The 16,150-nt window shown below is 43.5% G+C and overlaps 1 protein-coding gene across 1 annotated transcript in view; it reads left to right on the forward strand.

Moving 5' to 3' along the window:
• The first annotated feature begins 104 nt into the window (after positions 1-104).
• The window catches only part of LOC124170833 (homeobox protein onecut-like), a 316,759-nt gene continuing 300,713 nt past the window's right edge, over positions 105-16,150 (forward strand). Inside the window, exons 1-2 of the mRNA XM_046549818.1 lie at positions 105-1,510; positions 1,697-2,189. Coding sequence (XP_046405774.1) covers positions 275-1,510; positions 1,697-2,189 — 1,729 coding nt within the window. The 5' untranslated portion in view covers positions 105-274. The remainder of the gene's footprint in view (positions 1,511-1,696; positions 2,190-16,150) is intronic.

Below are 16,150 nucleotides of genomic sequence, written 5' to 3' on the forward strand. Positions count from 1 at the left end.
GCGATCGAAGGCACGTGCCTACCGCTGAGGGGTTCCAAGCCACCCATGCGCATTTATTCCCTCTCAACAGTCATCCGTGCGCAATTGGATGCGCGTCGCCCATCCTCGCAAACATGGACGTTCGAAGGCTGTCCAAAATGGTGTGTATGGGACATTTACATCGGTTAAATTATTGAGTGGGGGCTAAATGAAGACTGTAAAACGGTGTTTGTGAATGGGATAAACATTGGAAACTCTGTTAGTGACGTTAGCAACGAGGACTGTGCGTGGAGTGATGAGTAAAATGGGTGAAATCGGTGATCAAGCAAGTTTGAGCGAGCCCTTGCCGGGGGAGTCGGTCGATTCGCCAGCGGCGTCTACGCATGCCGACCTGATGTCGCCGAGCGAGCTGAGCCCGAGTATTTCACGCTCGGCCGTCCCTAGGTCAGTGGCCACTTCCCACGAGTCGCTGGCGGAGTCGGTCGCGGGGGAGCAGGCTGCCATTGGCATCCAGATCAAGGAGGAGCAGCTGCCTTGCGCCGCCGTCGTAGTCACTGCTGCCCCTTCCTCCCTCTCCTCCGCGCCCGACTCGGCGCCTTCTTCGACGCCGGCGCCGACGGACTCGGCCGCGCCGACTGTCGTTGTCGTCACTTCCAGCGTCGTCTCTACGGGAGCAGGAGCGGACGCCGACCCGGACGAAGAGGACGAGGAGGAGGAGGAAGAGGAGGAAGAAGAGGACCTTTCAGCCGCAGAGGGGGTGAGTTTGGCAAGCGACAGCAAACCGGAAGCAGAGGCGGCCGAGGCCTCCCACGACGCGGAGCAGGAACAGCCGCTGTCAGTCATCGTGCCCGCTCAAGACGACTCTCATGACTCAGAACTGCTAAGTCCTGGGAAATTGTCGCCCACATCAGGGATATCGGTGAGTGTCGCCAGCATGATCGACGCATCAGACTTCCGTGCCCTCCAACCGGAGCCGACTTACCAGACGCTCACCTCCGTGAACGGAAGGATGTCGCCTCCCGGATTCAGCCCCAGCTCTTCCTACGCAACCCTTACGCCCCTCCAACCCTTACCACCCATCTCCACCATGTCCGACAAATTCGCCTACGGTCATGCGGGCAACGTTTCTGGGTCTTTCACCGTCATGCAGAATAACGGCCTCGGAAATCTCGGGCTCGGCATGGGGGTCAACTCCCCGTACGGCTACGACAAATTGCCGTCGATGGGCATGTCCCCGCCGCATTACGCCTCACCGAATAACGGCCTCGGAGGCTTGGGAATCCCTCAACAGCACTCGCCGCTTTCGCCTCAGAGCTCGTACAGCCAAAACGGTGGCCTACACTCGCCGCAGAAGTCCATGTCGCCCACCGGCTACGACTCCCCGTACGCGGGCCGCGACTTGGGCAGGGCCCTGCCGCAGAGCCCGACCCTGAGTCCTCCCTCGGCCTCGCTCCACTCGCCGCCCAACACCATGGTCGGAGGGTTCGGCGCCGCGGCGGCGGCCGCCGGCCTTCCGCCCCTCAACGGTCTCGCCTCCTTAGCCCCGCACGCGGTATCACCGCACCACTCCCCCGGCATGTCGGCGGGCTCTGGGCCCCCACTCCCGCCCCCGCGGGAGGCGGTCCCCGTGGCGGTGGCGTCTCCCTCGCCGCCTGCCCCCGCCTCCCTCGCCGCCGCCGCACACGTGGGGCCGCCGACCCACGCCCCACCGCCCCAGCAACCCCAACACCCTCCGCCGCAACCGCCGCAGCAGCAGCAAGCGGCCCCGCAGTCTCAGCAGCCGGCGCCGCCACCGCCGCCGCCGCCACCACCTCCGCAGCCCCAGCACCCGCCCCCGCAGCAGGCGCCCCCCCAGCAGCAACCGCCGCCCCAACAGCAACAGCAGCAGGTGCCGGTGGCACCGCAGAGCACCCCCGTGGCAATAAAGGCCCCCGCCTCGGGGAGCGCGGTAGCGGCGGCCGCGGCCGAGGTCGAGGAGATAAACACAAAAGAGCTCGCTCAAAGAATAAGCGCGGAGCTGAAGAGATATAGCATCCCGCAAGCGATCTTCGCCCAGCGGGTGCTCTGCCGGTCTCAAGGCACGCTCTCCGATCTGCTTCGCAACCCAAAGCCATGGTCCAAGCTCAAGTCGGGCCGCGAAACGTTTCGCCGCATGTGGAAATGGCTCCAGGAACCCGAGTTCCAGAGGATGTCGGCCCTCAGACTAGCAGGTGGGTGAAACCAAGAACCCTCTGCAACCTTCCTTTAAAAAACCCTTTTTTCATTATATTTATGTTTTTGTTATCCCTGCACGCGAGAGTTTATTCTAAATAGACCCATGTGTGTTGTCCTTACGACGCACTCTGTTTCCTCTTGTTTTCCTTGGAGTTGCGCGGTCTCATTCCTCGTAATTGTATCTCACCGTCCGTATTATTTCAACGCGCGAGGCGACAGCGTGTCATCAGGGAGCAGGGTATAGGCGCCCGCGCGCACCATCCCCTGAGCGGGCCGCGTGGAGTTGAGATCCCCGTATCACGGCAGCTGGGCCATGTGCTTTTTGTGTTTATATCGGGGAGCCACGCGGAAGCTGGGGAATCCCCTCGCCCACGTGCGCAAGTCGATAAAAGCGGATTTGAAATCGCACAGGCGGCGGCAGCGTCATTGAACGTAAGGAGCCCGCGGGAGAGACGATTTCCTTGCCGCCTGACCCATGCCTTCCTTCGCGCCAATCCACGAGCCATAAATATCATAATATTTACCAATTCCTCTCCGAAGAAATTTCGTAGCAATACATGAGTCCCAATTTGTTTCCCTGGAATCGTCCTTTTAACTTTTTTTGAGGAAACATTGCTCCCTTCGCGTTTTTTACTACCATTTTCTTATAAGCGAAATTTAGTGCACCATGTGATTGCGTAAGTCACGTATTTTTGTTGTCTATTAATTGCTCAGCCACCATTATTTCATTTTTCTGAACGTGTCTATGATAACTAACGTCGTAATCATGAATTAATATCCTTCCTTATGTTCTTGCGTTTCAAATTTTTTTACTGGCCACCATATTTCGTGCAAAGAAAAGAGATGAGACAGTAGGAATTCAAAGTATTTTCCTTTTGTTATATTTCTCGATGAGTAATATTTGGTAGGGAATAAAGTAAGTCGTCTGGTGAAGTTTCGCGAAATTTGTCTTTTTGTTTGTTTACGGGGATGTCACAACTTGTCACGGCGTTTTAAGTGCTCTTCGTTTGTGTATTTGCTAAAGGTATACATTTTTATGTTTACCTATGCTTTTGAAACATTTTGGAACACAGAAAGCATTTTTGCTGCGAATTCTATTAATTGTTCACTGATGCTCTGATTTGTAAGACCATCCTCTCCTACTCTTTTACATTCATCGTTCCGTCTAAGAAATAACAGTTATTCACTACGGATAAATGTTAGAGGATCGTTTTAAACTTATATTTCACTTCTTCTATTTCCCCGACATTAAGTAAGGCTTCATTCATTTTTAGTTTAGTGTTTTCCTCTATTTTATGCGATTATATTTAGTTAATTGTCCTACTGTAGCATCTAAATGAGGAGAATCATTAAAATAACTGATGAGGGATTAAACATAGTTAAGGTAGATAAATGGCAAACGCTATCAACACAAATGTATTCTTTTCACTTAATATTAACGGTATTTTACCCAAGGTTCATATTCATGTTTTATTAGATGTTCCAACTAGTGAAATCATTTTTCAGCCACATGCATGGTTTATATTCCTAATCTAATATTTCAGAATTGACGTTCACTGTATGGGTGCTGATTAAGAGCATGAATTAAAAGGCAGAGTTGATTTAATTGTTTCTTCTCTTTGCCCTCTCTGTCAAAAAAATGTATTGTCGTCCTAATGATAATTCTGAATGGGGTATGACTTTTTCATCCCTTTTCTCTCAAAGAGTAAAATTAATCGTCATGTGTAGCCTTTTCTTTTCAAAAGTTTTGTCAGAGATTTTGATGGACTTGTATTTGAAATTATTCTCACTACAGATTTTCCAGTCTTTATGTAGCGTAGGATAACTAATGTGTCATTTTTCCTCTTCAAAATAGGAACTTTTGAGGACCATGTCCTATTGCACTTACGTACCTACATGCTTTCTTGTGCCAGTTAACGACATTAAAATGTTGCTTAAGTCCAAACTTAAGTCATGGTTCCATTTCCTTACATGATATGGATTTTATAACGTCATCGGGTAATTATTTAAATATCGCAATTGTTCTCACTTGAGTAATAATGCTTGTTCTTTGTTCTTTAGTGGGGTAAAAAAGTCGGGGTGAGTCATTGTCTCAGCTACCAGTAGCTTTCCTGGAGAATTTCGTTACGAGCTGTTATTAATTGTGCATAACCCATGTAATACTTATTTTAGTTCTGGAATAAGGTTTAGCAAGGTCTGATTTGGAATCTTATCCGTAACATTACTTGTAATTTTTCATTGATTAGCACATCATTATTTATTCTTTGTTTTATTTAATAATATTTGTGGAATGCAGTGGATTATAAGGCAGTGAGATAAATTTACGCATGTTATGTGAGTTTCGACGTTAAATTCAAGGAATTAACCTCGTCCGCACTTCGCTACTCATGAAAAGCTCTATTTCATTCTTTGTAACTCCATGGTATATATGGCTGGAGAGACCAATAATTTCGTGTAATGCTGCTGAATTTTAAAATAGCCCTACAGGTAATGGTGACATTCATTGACTAATCCGCTGTTTGTACCTGTTGCCTCTTAGAGGATGATGTTAACATTCGATGTCTCCACATCTCTTTTTTTCAGAGAAAATGTCTCGTGGTTTTTATTATTAACTTTCATGAGCACTGTTTTCCGCGTGCGCTATTTTTTTTAACGAGCTTAGAGCTATGAGATACTGTTGGAGTTGTGCCTCTAAAAATGCTAATATTTTATTGCTGCATACTCTTCATTATTAACTCTGTGATTCAGTAATCGTGCTCTTTAAAATGAAAAATTTCAATGCGTTTTTTTCTCTGAGCCAAAGATTTGTCGAAGTATCCGGACACCTGTTTTTTCACATATCTGGAGAGTTTTTTTCGGCATTACGTTCCTTTCTGAACCAAGATTGTAAAGCAAAGAGCCCGTTTAGGACGCTTGTTTATTAGCTTTCTCGTTAAATCGAAGTAGAAAAAGATTCTCATTACTCAGCTGCAATAAATTAAAAATGCATAATGGAGAGAATGGTAGAGACGTTATTGAATTGCAATGCAAAAGGAAAAATTAGACGTTTAAAGTAAACTAACTTAAGATAATAGTACTAAAAAATAATGGCAAATATTTTGAAGGGATGTTTGTCGCAAGGTCATTGCGTCATAATCTGTAATAGAAGTAAATGCCGGAGCATCTTTATGACGGCTTTGTTTCTTCCGTTGTTGAAGTTCATTTCCACGTAGCTATCTGTTCCTTCGAAGGCTTCGAAATGGAAATTTCTCATTTACATTCCGTGCCGTGTGAGCGTTACAAACTCCTTGCGTGCCAATGACGAAAATCCTCCATACTCTCAATTTCCTTCCCACCGTCTTGGATTCAATGAGCACTTCATTCATCCGGCGCCTTTGCCTCTGTTCCCTCACGCGTCACCCATCATCCCAGGCAATCCTACTCGGCGCCACGTTATTTCGATATCCGCCGTGTCCCGATGCTGTAATTACTAAGTGCTGTTGTTTTCATATCACGTATTTTTATGGCATATCGTAATTATAACTACACTTTATGAATGAATACGATTCTTTGAGATGATGATTAAATTGAAACTCGTATGTTGGATAATACTGATTTGGAGAAATCTGAAAAAAAAACAGCGCATTTCACAAAATAAATTAGCACCCAGCTCAACTTCCGTTTTCGGGCCACCTACGAGTTGGAGAAAGTTCAATCTTCCATAGAACCGCGTTGAGAGAAGTTTCCGTCGGAGGTTTTTGAGGGTTTCACCCTGACCTCAGTGCCTACCATGTCTTTGATTCGTGCTCCATTCTCTAAGGAACCTTTGCCCCCAAATGTTGCTATATTTCTCCATTTTCAGCGTCAGAGAACGTAGATTTTTTCCTCTTCGATTTTGATCACCTTAATCTTACGTAATGACGTGCGTTGATATGTTTTCATTCCCAAAATATACAATAAAATCGGAAAAGTTGAGTATTTTACATACATATTTGAGCACAGTTTCAACAACGTCAGGATGCACAAAAAAGAATCAAAATAAATATCTCTAGTCGAAATCTTACCTGGGAATAATTTCTCGTCCTATGAAAAGGATAATTATCTCTTTTACCCCCGGTAATCATTCAAAGAGTATGAATCATACGTATCGTATTCATCGGTAAATATCAGAGAGCCGGATTGTGTTGTCAGCGAATTAAGCCTCTCTCTCTCCCTTGAGAAATTGAGCCAAAATCTTACCATTGAGCCACTTTTTCAGTTCCAAATATCATTCAAAGTGACTTAGACAAAGTTGATCAATTAAAACTGTAGTTCTATTAATTACTATCATTAATAAATACTAAATAACGCTCTGTTCTTAATATACTGCTCTTAATTTACCTCCACCGCAGTGTGCATAACAAAAATACACCTCGTATAGGCGCAGAGTTATGTATTTTATTCAAACGTATTGCGTACGGGGAGAAGTGATCCGTCTTTTGCCGAAGTTCACGGGAAGCGCCACCTGACGGACGAGCGAGAGGGATGGCTGATTGAGAACGTGCACTCGCACCGTCGGGCGCTGCATATCAGAGGGTCGGATTGTGTTGTCAGTGAATTCAGCCCTTCGCCAAACCCGTGCGCCTATTCCTTCCGTGAACGAAGCCCATCCATCGTGCCCCCAACCCCTCTCCCCGATATGCCGCAAGCCTCCCCACCTGCCTCTCCCCGCTCTCCCCCATCTCCTTCCCCGAACCATTGTCGCACCTTCCCCGCGAACACGCTCGCCCCAAAGGGCTGACTATACCTCGCCGACTCCACTGAACATCATCCCTCACCGTGCTTGCCTCATGTACGTACGCGGTTTTTTTCGATAGGGCCACGCGCGGCTTTAGACCCCGCGATAACCCTCTCCATCGTACGGTAAATGTTTTTATTTACATTCGCGTATCACCTCGCTCGCCGTTTAGCTCAGAGCGGGCGTGATCATTAATTTGGTTATGAATATTGATTCCAATATTCAAAATGCCATTGAAACTCTTTTTTCTGTTTCAATTATCACTGACAGCGATTGAAGTATGCTCGATTCAAACTACTATTCTCAATAACAGAATAAATAAGGAGCGGAAAGTGCCTAATACTTACCGTTGAGCCATTTTTCAGTTTCAAATAACATTCAAAGCCACTTAACTGATGATAAATTCAAACTTTTGACCGATTATTAACTGTAATTATTAACGCTCTACTGTTAATTTGCCTGATCTTGTAGATTAAATTTGTTATATTACATACGATTTTAATAAAATCACATTTTCTGGTTTCCACCGCTCTCATTGTATGTTTTCGTTTTTCAAGTATCATTGACTGTTATCGCAATGACGATTACGGCAATATCTCAGTTATAATACGAATTTTTATATGCGACTCGAACCTCGTAAACAAGGTAGATTTTTGCTGTTGATTACGAAGTGCGCGCAAACATTGAGCCACTTTTTCAATCCCAAATGTAATTCAAAGTGATTCAACTATTGCACAATTCAAACTATAATTCTTATATCAACTATAATTAATAATCAAATGACTAATATCTCACCGATCCTATACACACTCGATTTATCTTTCTCATTTTTGTTATCTCTTCAATTTATCGCGTTTCCTATGATTGCTAAGCCTCCTTTAGCACTTCAGTGATTTTTTGTGCATCGCACGTGATTTTCTCCGCCAAAATCATTTCACAATTTGTCTTTTATTGGAACTACTTCACATGCACATAGTTTTTACCCTGTCCCTATCATAAGAATACGGAAAAAGAGGTTCTTCTTCCTGTTTCCGACAAAGGACTATCTCTCAGTTATTACGCCGCTCAATCGTGACATTTTTACAGTCCACGTGAATCAGTCCAACCACTACATAGACTTGGTCTTGATTATAGAGGAGGAGGATGATGAAATCACCACACGTGCATGATTGAAGCTGATTGAGTGACTCCTCACGGTTCATAAATGTTTTTGGTTTCCTTCGCCATTGTTTTCTATGCTTTTTGCTAAATATTTAGGATGTTTTAAAACATGGTGCGGTCTTAATATCCTTATATTTTTTATTGGGCGAATTTCAATCTCAATAAATAAAGATGAAATACAAATTAATTTACAGAGTCATGTAGTATTGTAAGTAGCTACAGGAAAACCTATGTAGATGCTTTTACTTGCTTTTAGGTTTTGTCCTGTCGAAATACTCGAAAAAAAAACAGTATTCGCTTCAGTTCTGCATCTCATGAAATACACCCCCTGATTAAAAATTTTAGAAAATTACTTGAGAATAAATTTCGTTGCCATATCTTCAATTTTTAGTGCGATTCAATTGGAAGAAATTCATTTTTTAAATGAAGCTTATTATTTAATGCGTTGATTAACTAACCTCGAACATCTCGCCTTGGAGGAGATTACCTTCGTGTAGAACTATGCTATGGTATGATGTGTGGAGGAGGCGACCGAGAGCTGGGGTCATTCGTGCCGTTAGGCTAGGGTAGGGAAGCAGGTGGAGAGAAACCCGGCGTTCAACGATAGGCTCCAAGAGGACCAAGGACCTTAACGCCCGAAGGACGGAGTGCCTTACTTGAAGTACCCTCCGCAAAGCACTGTAGCGGGGATCGGGCAGTCTGAATATTCCGTAGCCGCCAGGATCTGAACCAGAGCCCTCAGAGTGGGAATCCAATACAGTAGCCGCCACACCAACCTGATCCTTGCAGTACTTTCCCTCTCTTTCCGTATTATTATTGTATGAATGGGCTTGAAAAACGTATAAACGTGGTGTAGTTTCAGTCAAAACTAAATTGTGAAATGATTTGGACGGAGCAAATGACAATTAAATGCTATGGCCGCTGTAGGACTAAAGGGACATTAGTGTGGAAATAAATTAAAATGTTGGAGTAAATAGAATCAAAGTTTGAAAAACATCTTATACGAATGAAAAAAATATTTTTCCTATGCCCTTTAAATGAAGAGGTAGAAGCAATACTGCGCCGGTTGCAAGTAATGCATTGGTAAGAAGACGATATTATCATTATGTGCTCGACGTAAAGGGGCATTAATGTAGGGAAAAATTGAAACTTTGGAGTGTAAAATAATTATACATTGAAAAACATCTTATCCAAATGGAAAAGTATATTTTTCGTATTCTCTTAAAATGAACTGATAAAATCATGTATAACAATATTGCACCAATGGCAAATGATACATTCGTATGAAGACGATATTATCATTATGTGCTCGGCATACCATCCCTTGCGATCCTGCCAAGTTTTCCTCCCTCGTGGTGAGTTGGGGCTAGCGAGCACTTTCCTATTCACGGGCATTGTCCCTTCCTGCCGAATGTTAGCCTCCCGCTTCCTCGCACCCGCCTCCTGCCCTCCCACCTTCACGCAAGCCACACTTCCGTGACTTTTCGCCATCGGGGGGCCCACCCACAACCCCCGACCCGCCCCCTCTTCCTTCGCCGGCCCACGGATAACTTTCCCTCCGAAGCGAAGGGAAAGCCGTGCTCGGCGACTCTATAAAAACTTGCCTTCATCGCGCCCGATTTTATTTCGTGCCCTTTTCAAGCGCTTTCGGAAGAAAACGTCTCCGTTTCCCTACCTCATTCTTATCAGAAAGAGCTTCCGTGCGGTTGTCCCGATCCTCAGGCCCTCTGTTTGACTCCGAAGGTTCTATGTTAACAAGATTATGATATTTGGACTTGATCGTGCCCCCTCGGTCACCGGCGACTTTGTGTTGGATATGGTTTGGAAATCGCTTTACGAATGTTTCAGCTGTGCGTTGAGAAACTATGTGGAGTAAATATGTGTGTAAAGAGGTGGTGAATCGTGCCTCAAGTTTAAATGGCGGCGTAGATTATTTTTTAGGTTTTGTTACGATTGATTTTTGTATTATGGGCGAATTGAATGGACGAGGCAGACACTTTGTGGAGATCCATTATGAGATATGAAGTAAAACACTTTGCACTTTCCACATAAAAATTTATTAAACTACAGTCGACATGTTTCGCTGTACTGCAGCATTATCAAGACTCAATTTAGATTATCAAGACTCAATCAAGATTATCAAGAGTCTTAATAATGCTGCAGTGCAGCGAAACATGTCGACTGTAGTGTAATAAATTTTTATGTGGAAAGCGAAAAGTGTTTTACTTCATTTCACTTATTATGGGCGATTCGTAGAGCTGTTTTTCCTTTCCCATAGTTCATAAAAATCTTGGAATGAGGACCGAAACCGTTACATCTGTCGAAGTGATTTTTTTCCTATTCCTTATTGGAATGTCATGGTTTTAATCAAAGGGGAGCTCGACGATTGAAACTAGAGTTTATCGGGTGCAAAATTATTCTTTACGGTTGAAATGAAATTTATTTTTCGCCATTTTATTGTTCATTGGTTGTTTGAACATTATTTTTCCTCAGATGCAATTTTGCCGTTTATATCAAAACCCATTAGGCCTATTGCAATTCTCATGAGAAACGGAAACCGAATATGGGAATGGAAAGTAAAGTTTAGTAGAATTTATTTACTGCCATCAGCTAACGGTGTCAATTACAACATAAAGATACTGTCGACAGATATTTTTTCTATTCCTTGGAATTCTTTCTTTCCCTAACATGTTCGGAACACAGGTCAGTGGAGATGAGGAATTTTAGTAAGACATCTACATAGCATCCAGCAAATCACCGCGTTATTCTCATCACCTCGTGAGTTTCTTGTACTCCTCCATAATGTTTTGGCGCCACTGAAACACTGGTCAACAAATACCGCGCACCTAATTCCCCCAAGTAGTCATGTGGAGGGTGTAAATTACTTTAACTGCATTTCGTTGGAGAACATGAGTTAAGAAAAGTGATATACTCTCGTGGATTAAAATAAGAAAAAAAAAATTCCTCGTCATCACTTTGACATTTAATGATCCTGACGGGAGCGTGTCATGTCATTACCTATCAAGGTACTTGTTTAAAATTTGGATGGTAGTTCAGAGGCCTTGTTGAGGAAATATCGGAGCTATAAAGTCATTGCGTATTCAAGAAAGCAACTTCATAAAAGTAAAATTTTATTTTTCAATTTCGCCTCATAGAAAGACGCACGTGTCGATGCACGGAGTTGTCTTGGCTTAACTTTACGTAACCGTAGTAACGGTTTCGGGAGTTATCCATGTAGCTTGTTATGGTTCGTGAAGGGTAGTGAACAATTCCCCACTTGCTTAGTTCCCCTGTTGAACTCGCAAGGCATTGAAGAATTTCCGTCCGTCGAAAAATAAATAGAAAATCTGGTTTAAGAGAAACTTTCCTGGCATAGTAACTTTCCTAGCATTCCCTCTCTGGTAGCATTTATTCATAGCGACAATTTGTTGCAAAAACTCCGTTCCCAACGTAAGCGTCGAGTGTACGGCATAGACATGGAAGCTTTTAAAATTCCTGGCTAACGTGAAACAGCACAATGCAGTCATTAATTAAACTGAAAATGATTTAAATTATATATAGGTATAGACGGAACAAAAGAACATTTTAATTAATCGCAAAAAGTATTGGAAATCGGTACCTCAGGTTTTTTGTTCTAGAATATTATGATTAGGTATTATTAAAATATAAAATTGGGTCTTTGTTGCATTTTCATCGCCAAGGGTCTACCTTAGTATTCGTGAAGGTTGTCCGTGATGTTCCATTACGAGGGGTAGGTGTTTTAGTTGCTCGGTATCAAAATGTTGCTATTCAAGTATACTTTTATGTTAACGAAACTAATTGTAGAATGTATCAACATGATAGGGAGCAGCAATGCTAGCATGCGGGTCTCCATACTCGAGCATTGGATACCGGCGATATTTCGAAGTTGTCGCGTAAAAATTATTTTATTGCCGACGCGCAAATATTCCGAAGCTTCGTTGAAATCTAGGCCCATGCCGCTCTTGATGCTAATGCGGTATCGTAAAAAAATTATTCAACGTTTCTTAGACTACATCTTCATCTACATAATACACTGCAAGCCGCCTAAAAGGCCTGTGGCAGGAGGTGTTAGGACACCAGCCATTAGCGCATGAAAAGGAAATACTCAAACGAAATTACGACTGGCATTTATTTAAGGCCTTTATGGTTCGGGAGAAAATGAAACTCGCATATATATCCGTTCATCAAAATATCTCTCTTAACTTATCGCTTCTGTCGGACCTGGAAATATATTGTGGGGCTCTAATATTATGTTCTCTGTGTCGCTCTTGAAGAAATCCATTCTCAATAGTTCAAAAAATCTAAGCCTACCGCGCAGCCTCCGAGTCTCTAGCGGCTCCCAGCCTAATTCGCTTAACATCTGGGTAATTCTGTCTGTTCGCCCTTAGCAGTTTTTGATGAAGAGCGCAGCCTTCCTTTGTATTTTAATCAGATCGCAGATTAAGTCTTTCTGCACCGGATCCCATACGCTCTCTGCATATTCAAGGTGCGGTCGGACGAGTGCAAATAGCCCCTTTCTTTTACTTTCTCATCCGAAAATCTTCCCACAATACGAATCCTAATTTCTTCAGGGCTTTGCCGCAAATACTCCTTGTATGTGTTCCCCACGAGAGGTTCGAGGTTATCGTAACTCCCAGGTACTTCTCTTCGTCTGTTGCCTTTATGTTAACACCATCCACTGCCTAAACATGGTTAGAGTTGGACGAATTCCGCAAGAAATGTACCGTCATGCATTTGCTCAGATTAAGTTCGAGTCCCCACTCTAGGCTCCACAAATAAACGTAGTTTAAATCCGATAATAGAATTTCATAGTCCGAATGATCACTAATTTAGCGATTGATGACAGCGTCGTCCGCAAATAAACGTATTTTACTGCTAAATCGGGAGCAGAGGTCATTAATGTATATAATGAGCAAAAGTGGGCCGATTGCGCTTCCTTGTGGAACACCTGATGCCACTTCAACTACATCAGAGCTAATTCCGTCAAGAACTACATTTTGTTTACGATCATTCAGAAAGTCGTTTATCCAGTTTACCGCTGTTTCGTTTCATTCGCGTGACTGTAATTTGTATAAAAGTTTATGGTGAGGTACCGTGTTGAAAGCTTTCTCAATATATAGAAATAATGCATCAACTCGTCTTTTCGATTCTCCAGATTTAAGAACGTCGTGAAGAAAGAGCGCGGGCTGTGTTTCGCATGATCTACCTTTTCGTAATCCGTGCTGACACCATGGAGGAAGTTACGACTGTCCAAGAAAGTCATGATATTGCTATCGACGATATGCTCGAGTATCATGCCTGGAATCGATGTTATTGAGATTGGATGATAGTTGCCTGGGTCTTGTCTGTTTCCCTTTTTGAATATCGGTGTAACGCTTGCAATTTTCCAGTCTAGCGGTAACTTTCCTTCAGATATTGACTTCTTGAATATTATCTCTAAGTAAGGTGCGATCTGTGGAGCTAACTCCTTGAGGACACGCGCGGGTATTTCCTCCGGACCCGGAGATTTACTATTCTTTATCGATTGAAGTTGTTTAGTTTAAGGAGATAGTAAGTTGTGGCCTAGTTAAAAAAGGAGACCGCTCACCCAGGTTATGCCAATTCACTATTCGCTAGTAGTTGCTAGTAGTATTTAGTATGTGAATATGTAATCGGCGAAAGCCTGCACCGTGTTTACCTCCACCTAATCCTCCTAAAAGGGGAGCATGATAGCCTTCTGGGTAGATAGCGGGGTTGCTGATCGAAGTGTCCCGCGTTCAAATTCCGGAAGAATCCTTCGGACTCCCCAAAGCAAAATCCTAGAAGTGCGAGGTGACTTAGGGAAAATAACTAGCCCCCCACCCTGAATGTATGAAATCCACACGCCTATGGCTTGTTCGGGATGAGCTCTACCCTCTCCTTACCTAAACAACCTTCGGATTGAATCACCAGGCGAGGGAGTGAATCCTCCTAAATAATGCTCTCTTTCCGTTGCCAACCTGTCCTAAATGACGCAAGTGACCTCAGCTTTCACCCGCCACCACGAGAGTGACGTCGCCGAGCGGAAGAAACTTTACAAGGAGGGATTACGAGGAAGGCGGGTAAAGGGCGCGAAGCTACCCCTTTACCCGCCTGCCCCCCCTAAGTTTATCTCCTCACCCCAACGGGGGACGTATTTCGTTTGCGTAGACCCGCGATAGCTCCGTCGTCGAAGGCTGCCCATTGTAATTACCACCCCAGTCCACCTTCCGCACACTATCCCCTCCGCTACAACACTCTCCCCCTCCTCCGCTACTAAACAGCCGCCTCCCCTCTTTCTCCCCCTCCCTCCCTCTCTCTCCTCCTCTCCCCTACTCCCGTTCCCATCGATCGGTCGGCCAAAGGGGTGCGCTGTGGAGGGTTGAAGGAGTGGGGGGTGCCTTGCCGCTCGCTCTTGCTTGCCTTTGCCTCATGGCGATGTTGGGGTTTGAATAGAAGGGGCTCTCACGCGCTCTGTTCTCCAGCTTCCGAAGCCAGCTGGCAGAGGGCAGGTAAAGCCAGGGGAGTGAGCTTCGCTGGTCGCCTCTGCGGTGATGATGGTGGCTCGAGTCTCCAGAAGGTGGCAGAGGGAGAGTCAGTCGGCCACCACGATCGCGCGTCCACCCTTGTTCATTTTTTCGCGCGCTTCCTTCCCGTGGTTTGTTTATTTTATTGGGACGTCTATAAATGTGATTACGGCCTTGGAAGGGCTTTTTCCACTTATTTTATAAAGGTATGAAGTAAAGATATTTATACGTATGTGATAAAGTGCAAAGTAGCTCTACTTCGTATCTTACAATGAACTTCCACAAAGAATCAGCCTCAACCATTCATTTCATATTATTTTATAGCTTGATATAAATGTTTACCCCAAATTTAAATGCATTTTTAATTTACGCATAAATTAGAACGTTTGGGAATCTCGTGGGATTCGCCTATTGGTAAATTGGCTTCATCGGTGAATTTAATTTATATTTAGATTTAAGGAAAGCAAAGCCAAAGTTCCCGAAAAATAAAGCACTTGGAGAGGTAAATTCCCGAGTTAAAAATATTGCAGCAATGGGAAGCATATTCTTCGATGTGTATGGCCATCCTATATATACAATTTTGGTCCCTTTGGTTATCTCTCATCTAATTTTTTATTATTATTTAATTTATCTTGGGGCGCGATTTTTAGATCTTTCTCATAAGATGTTATTTTGGGTATTTGAGATGGTGGGTGGCTTTGGAAGTCATTAAGAATAGATTCTTGATATATTTGGAGAAGGATTTAATAGAATATACTACGGAAATACAGAAGGAAACACTGAATATAAACCCAATGTTATTAACAGGAGGAAACGAAAATATCGCTGCGTGGGTCACATAATAATAAAGCCAACGTTAATTTTTCATATTGAGCCATTTTAAACGATTGAAGTTCTTAATGAACTATTTCATCTTTTCTGCCAGGAAATTCAGAAGTGTCAGAAATGAAAGAAAGAGAGGGACTTTATTTGAAGAATAATAAATAAAAGCCTACCGGTAGTCATTTATAATTTATTTTATCAAAATTCATCACTCTTTAGAAATTGCAAAGGATATAGGAAGGTATATTAATTTTTGTAAATATTGAGGGAATAAATTATTTTTTGCTCTTGAGCTTGTCGTAATATGAAGGTACGTGGCATATACCAGAAAGTATAATATTCAAGTGAATTGTGTGTGACAATTTATTTTGGTTGTCCTCTCATATACCTCAAGCGGGAAGCTAAATTCTATTCAGAGGAAATTTGATAGTTTGTGGAATGCTGTATCAGTCAGAGCTCTGGAGTGTGTAGCAGTAATTACTTTACACATAGCATGAAAAACAAGAACATACGCTCATTTCTAGCCTATATCAATGGAAAACAGTGGCATATAGTGCAATGGTATTCCGTTAGGATCTGGGTGGTAATCTCCTTCATCGCGTAGTGCCGATCTCTGGACCTTTGAATGCAGAAACATTAATTTGGAGGCCACGGAAAACAAAACCTCTCTCGT

The sequence above is a fragment of the Ischnura elegans genome, chromosome X (assembly GCF_921293095.1).
Source record: "Ischnura elegans chromosome X, ioIscEleg1.1, whole genome shotgun sequence".
In the NCBI taxonomy this organism is placed as follows: domain Eukaryota; kingdom Metazoa; phylum Arthropoda; class Insecta; order Odonata; family Coenagrionidae; genus Ischnura; species Ischnura elegans.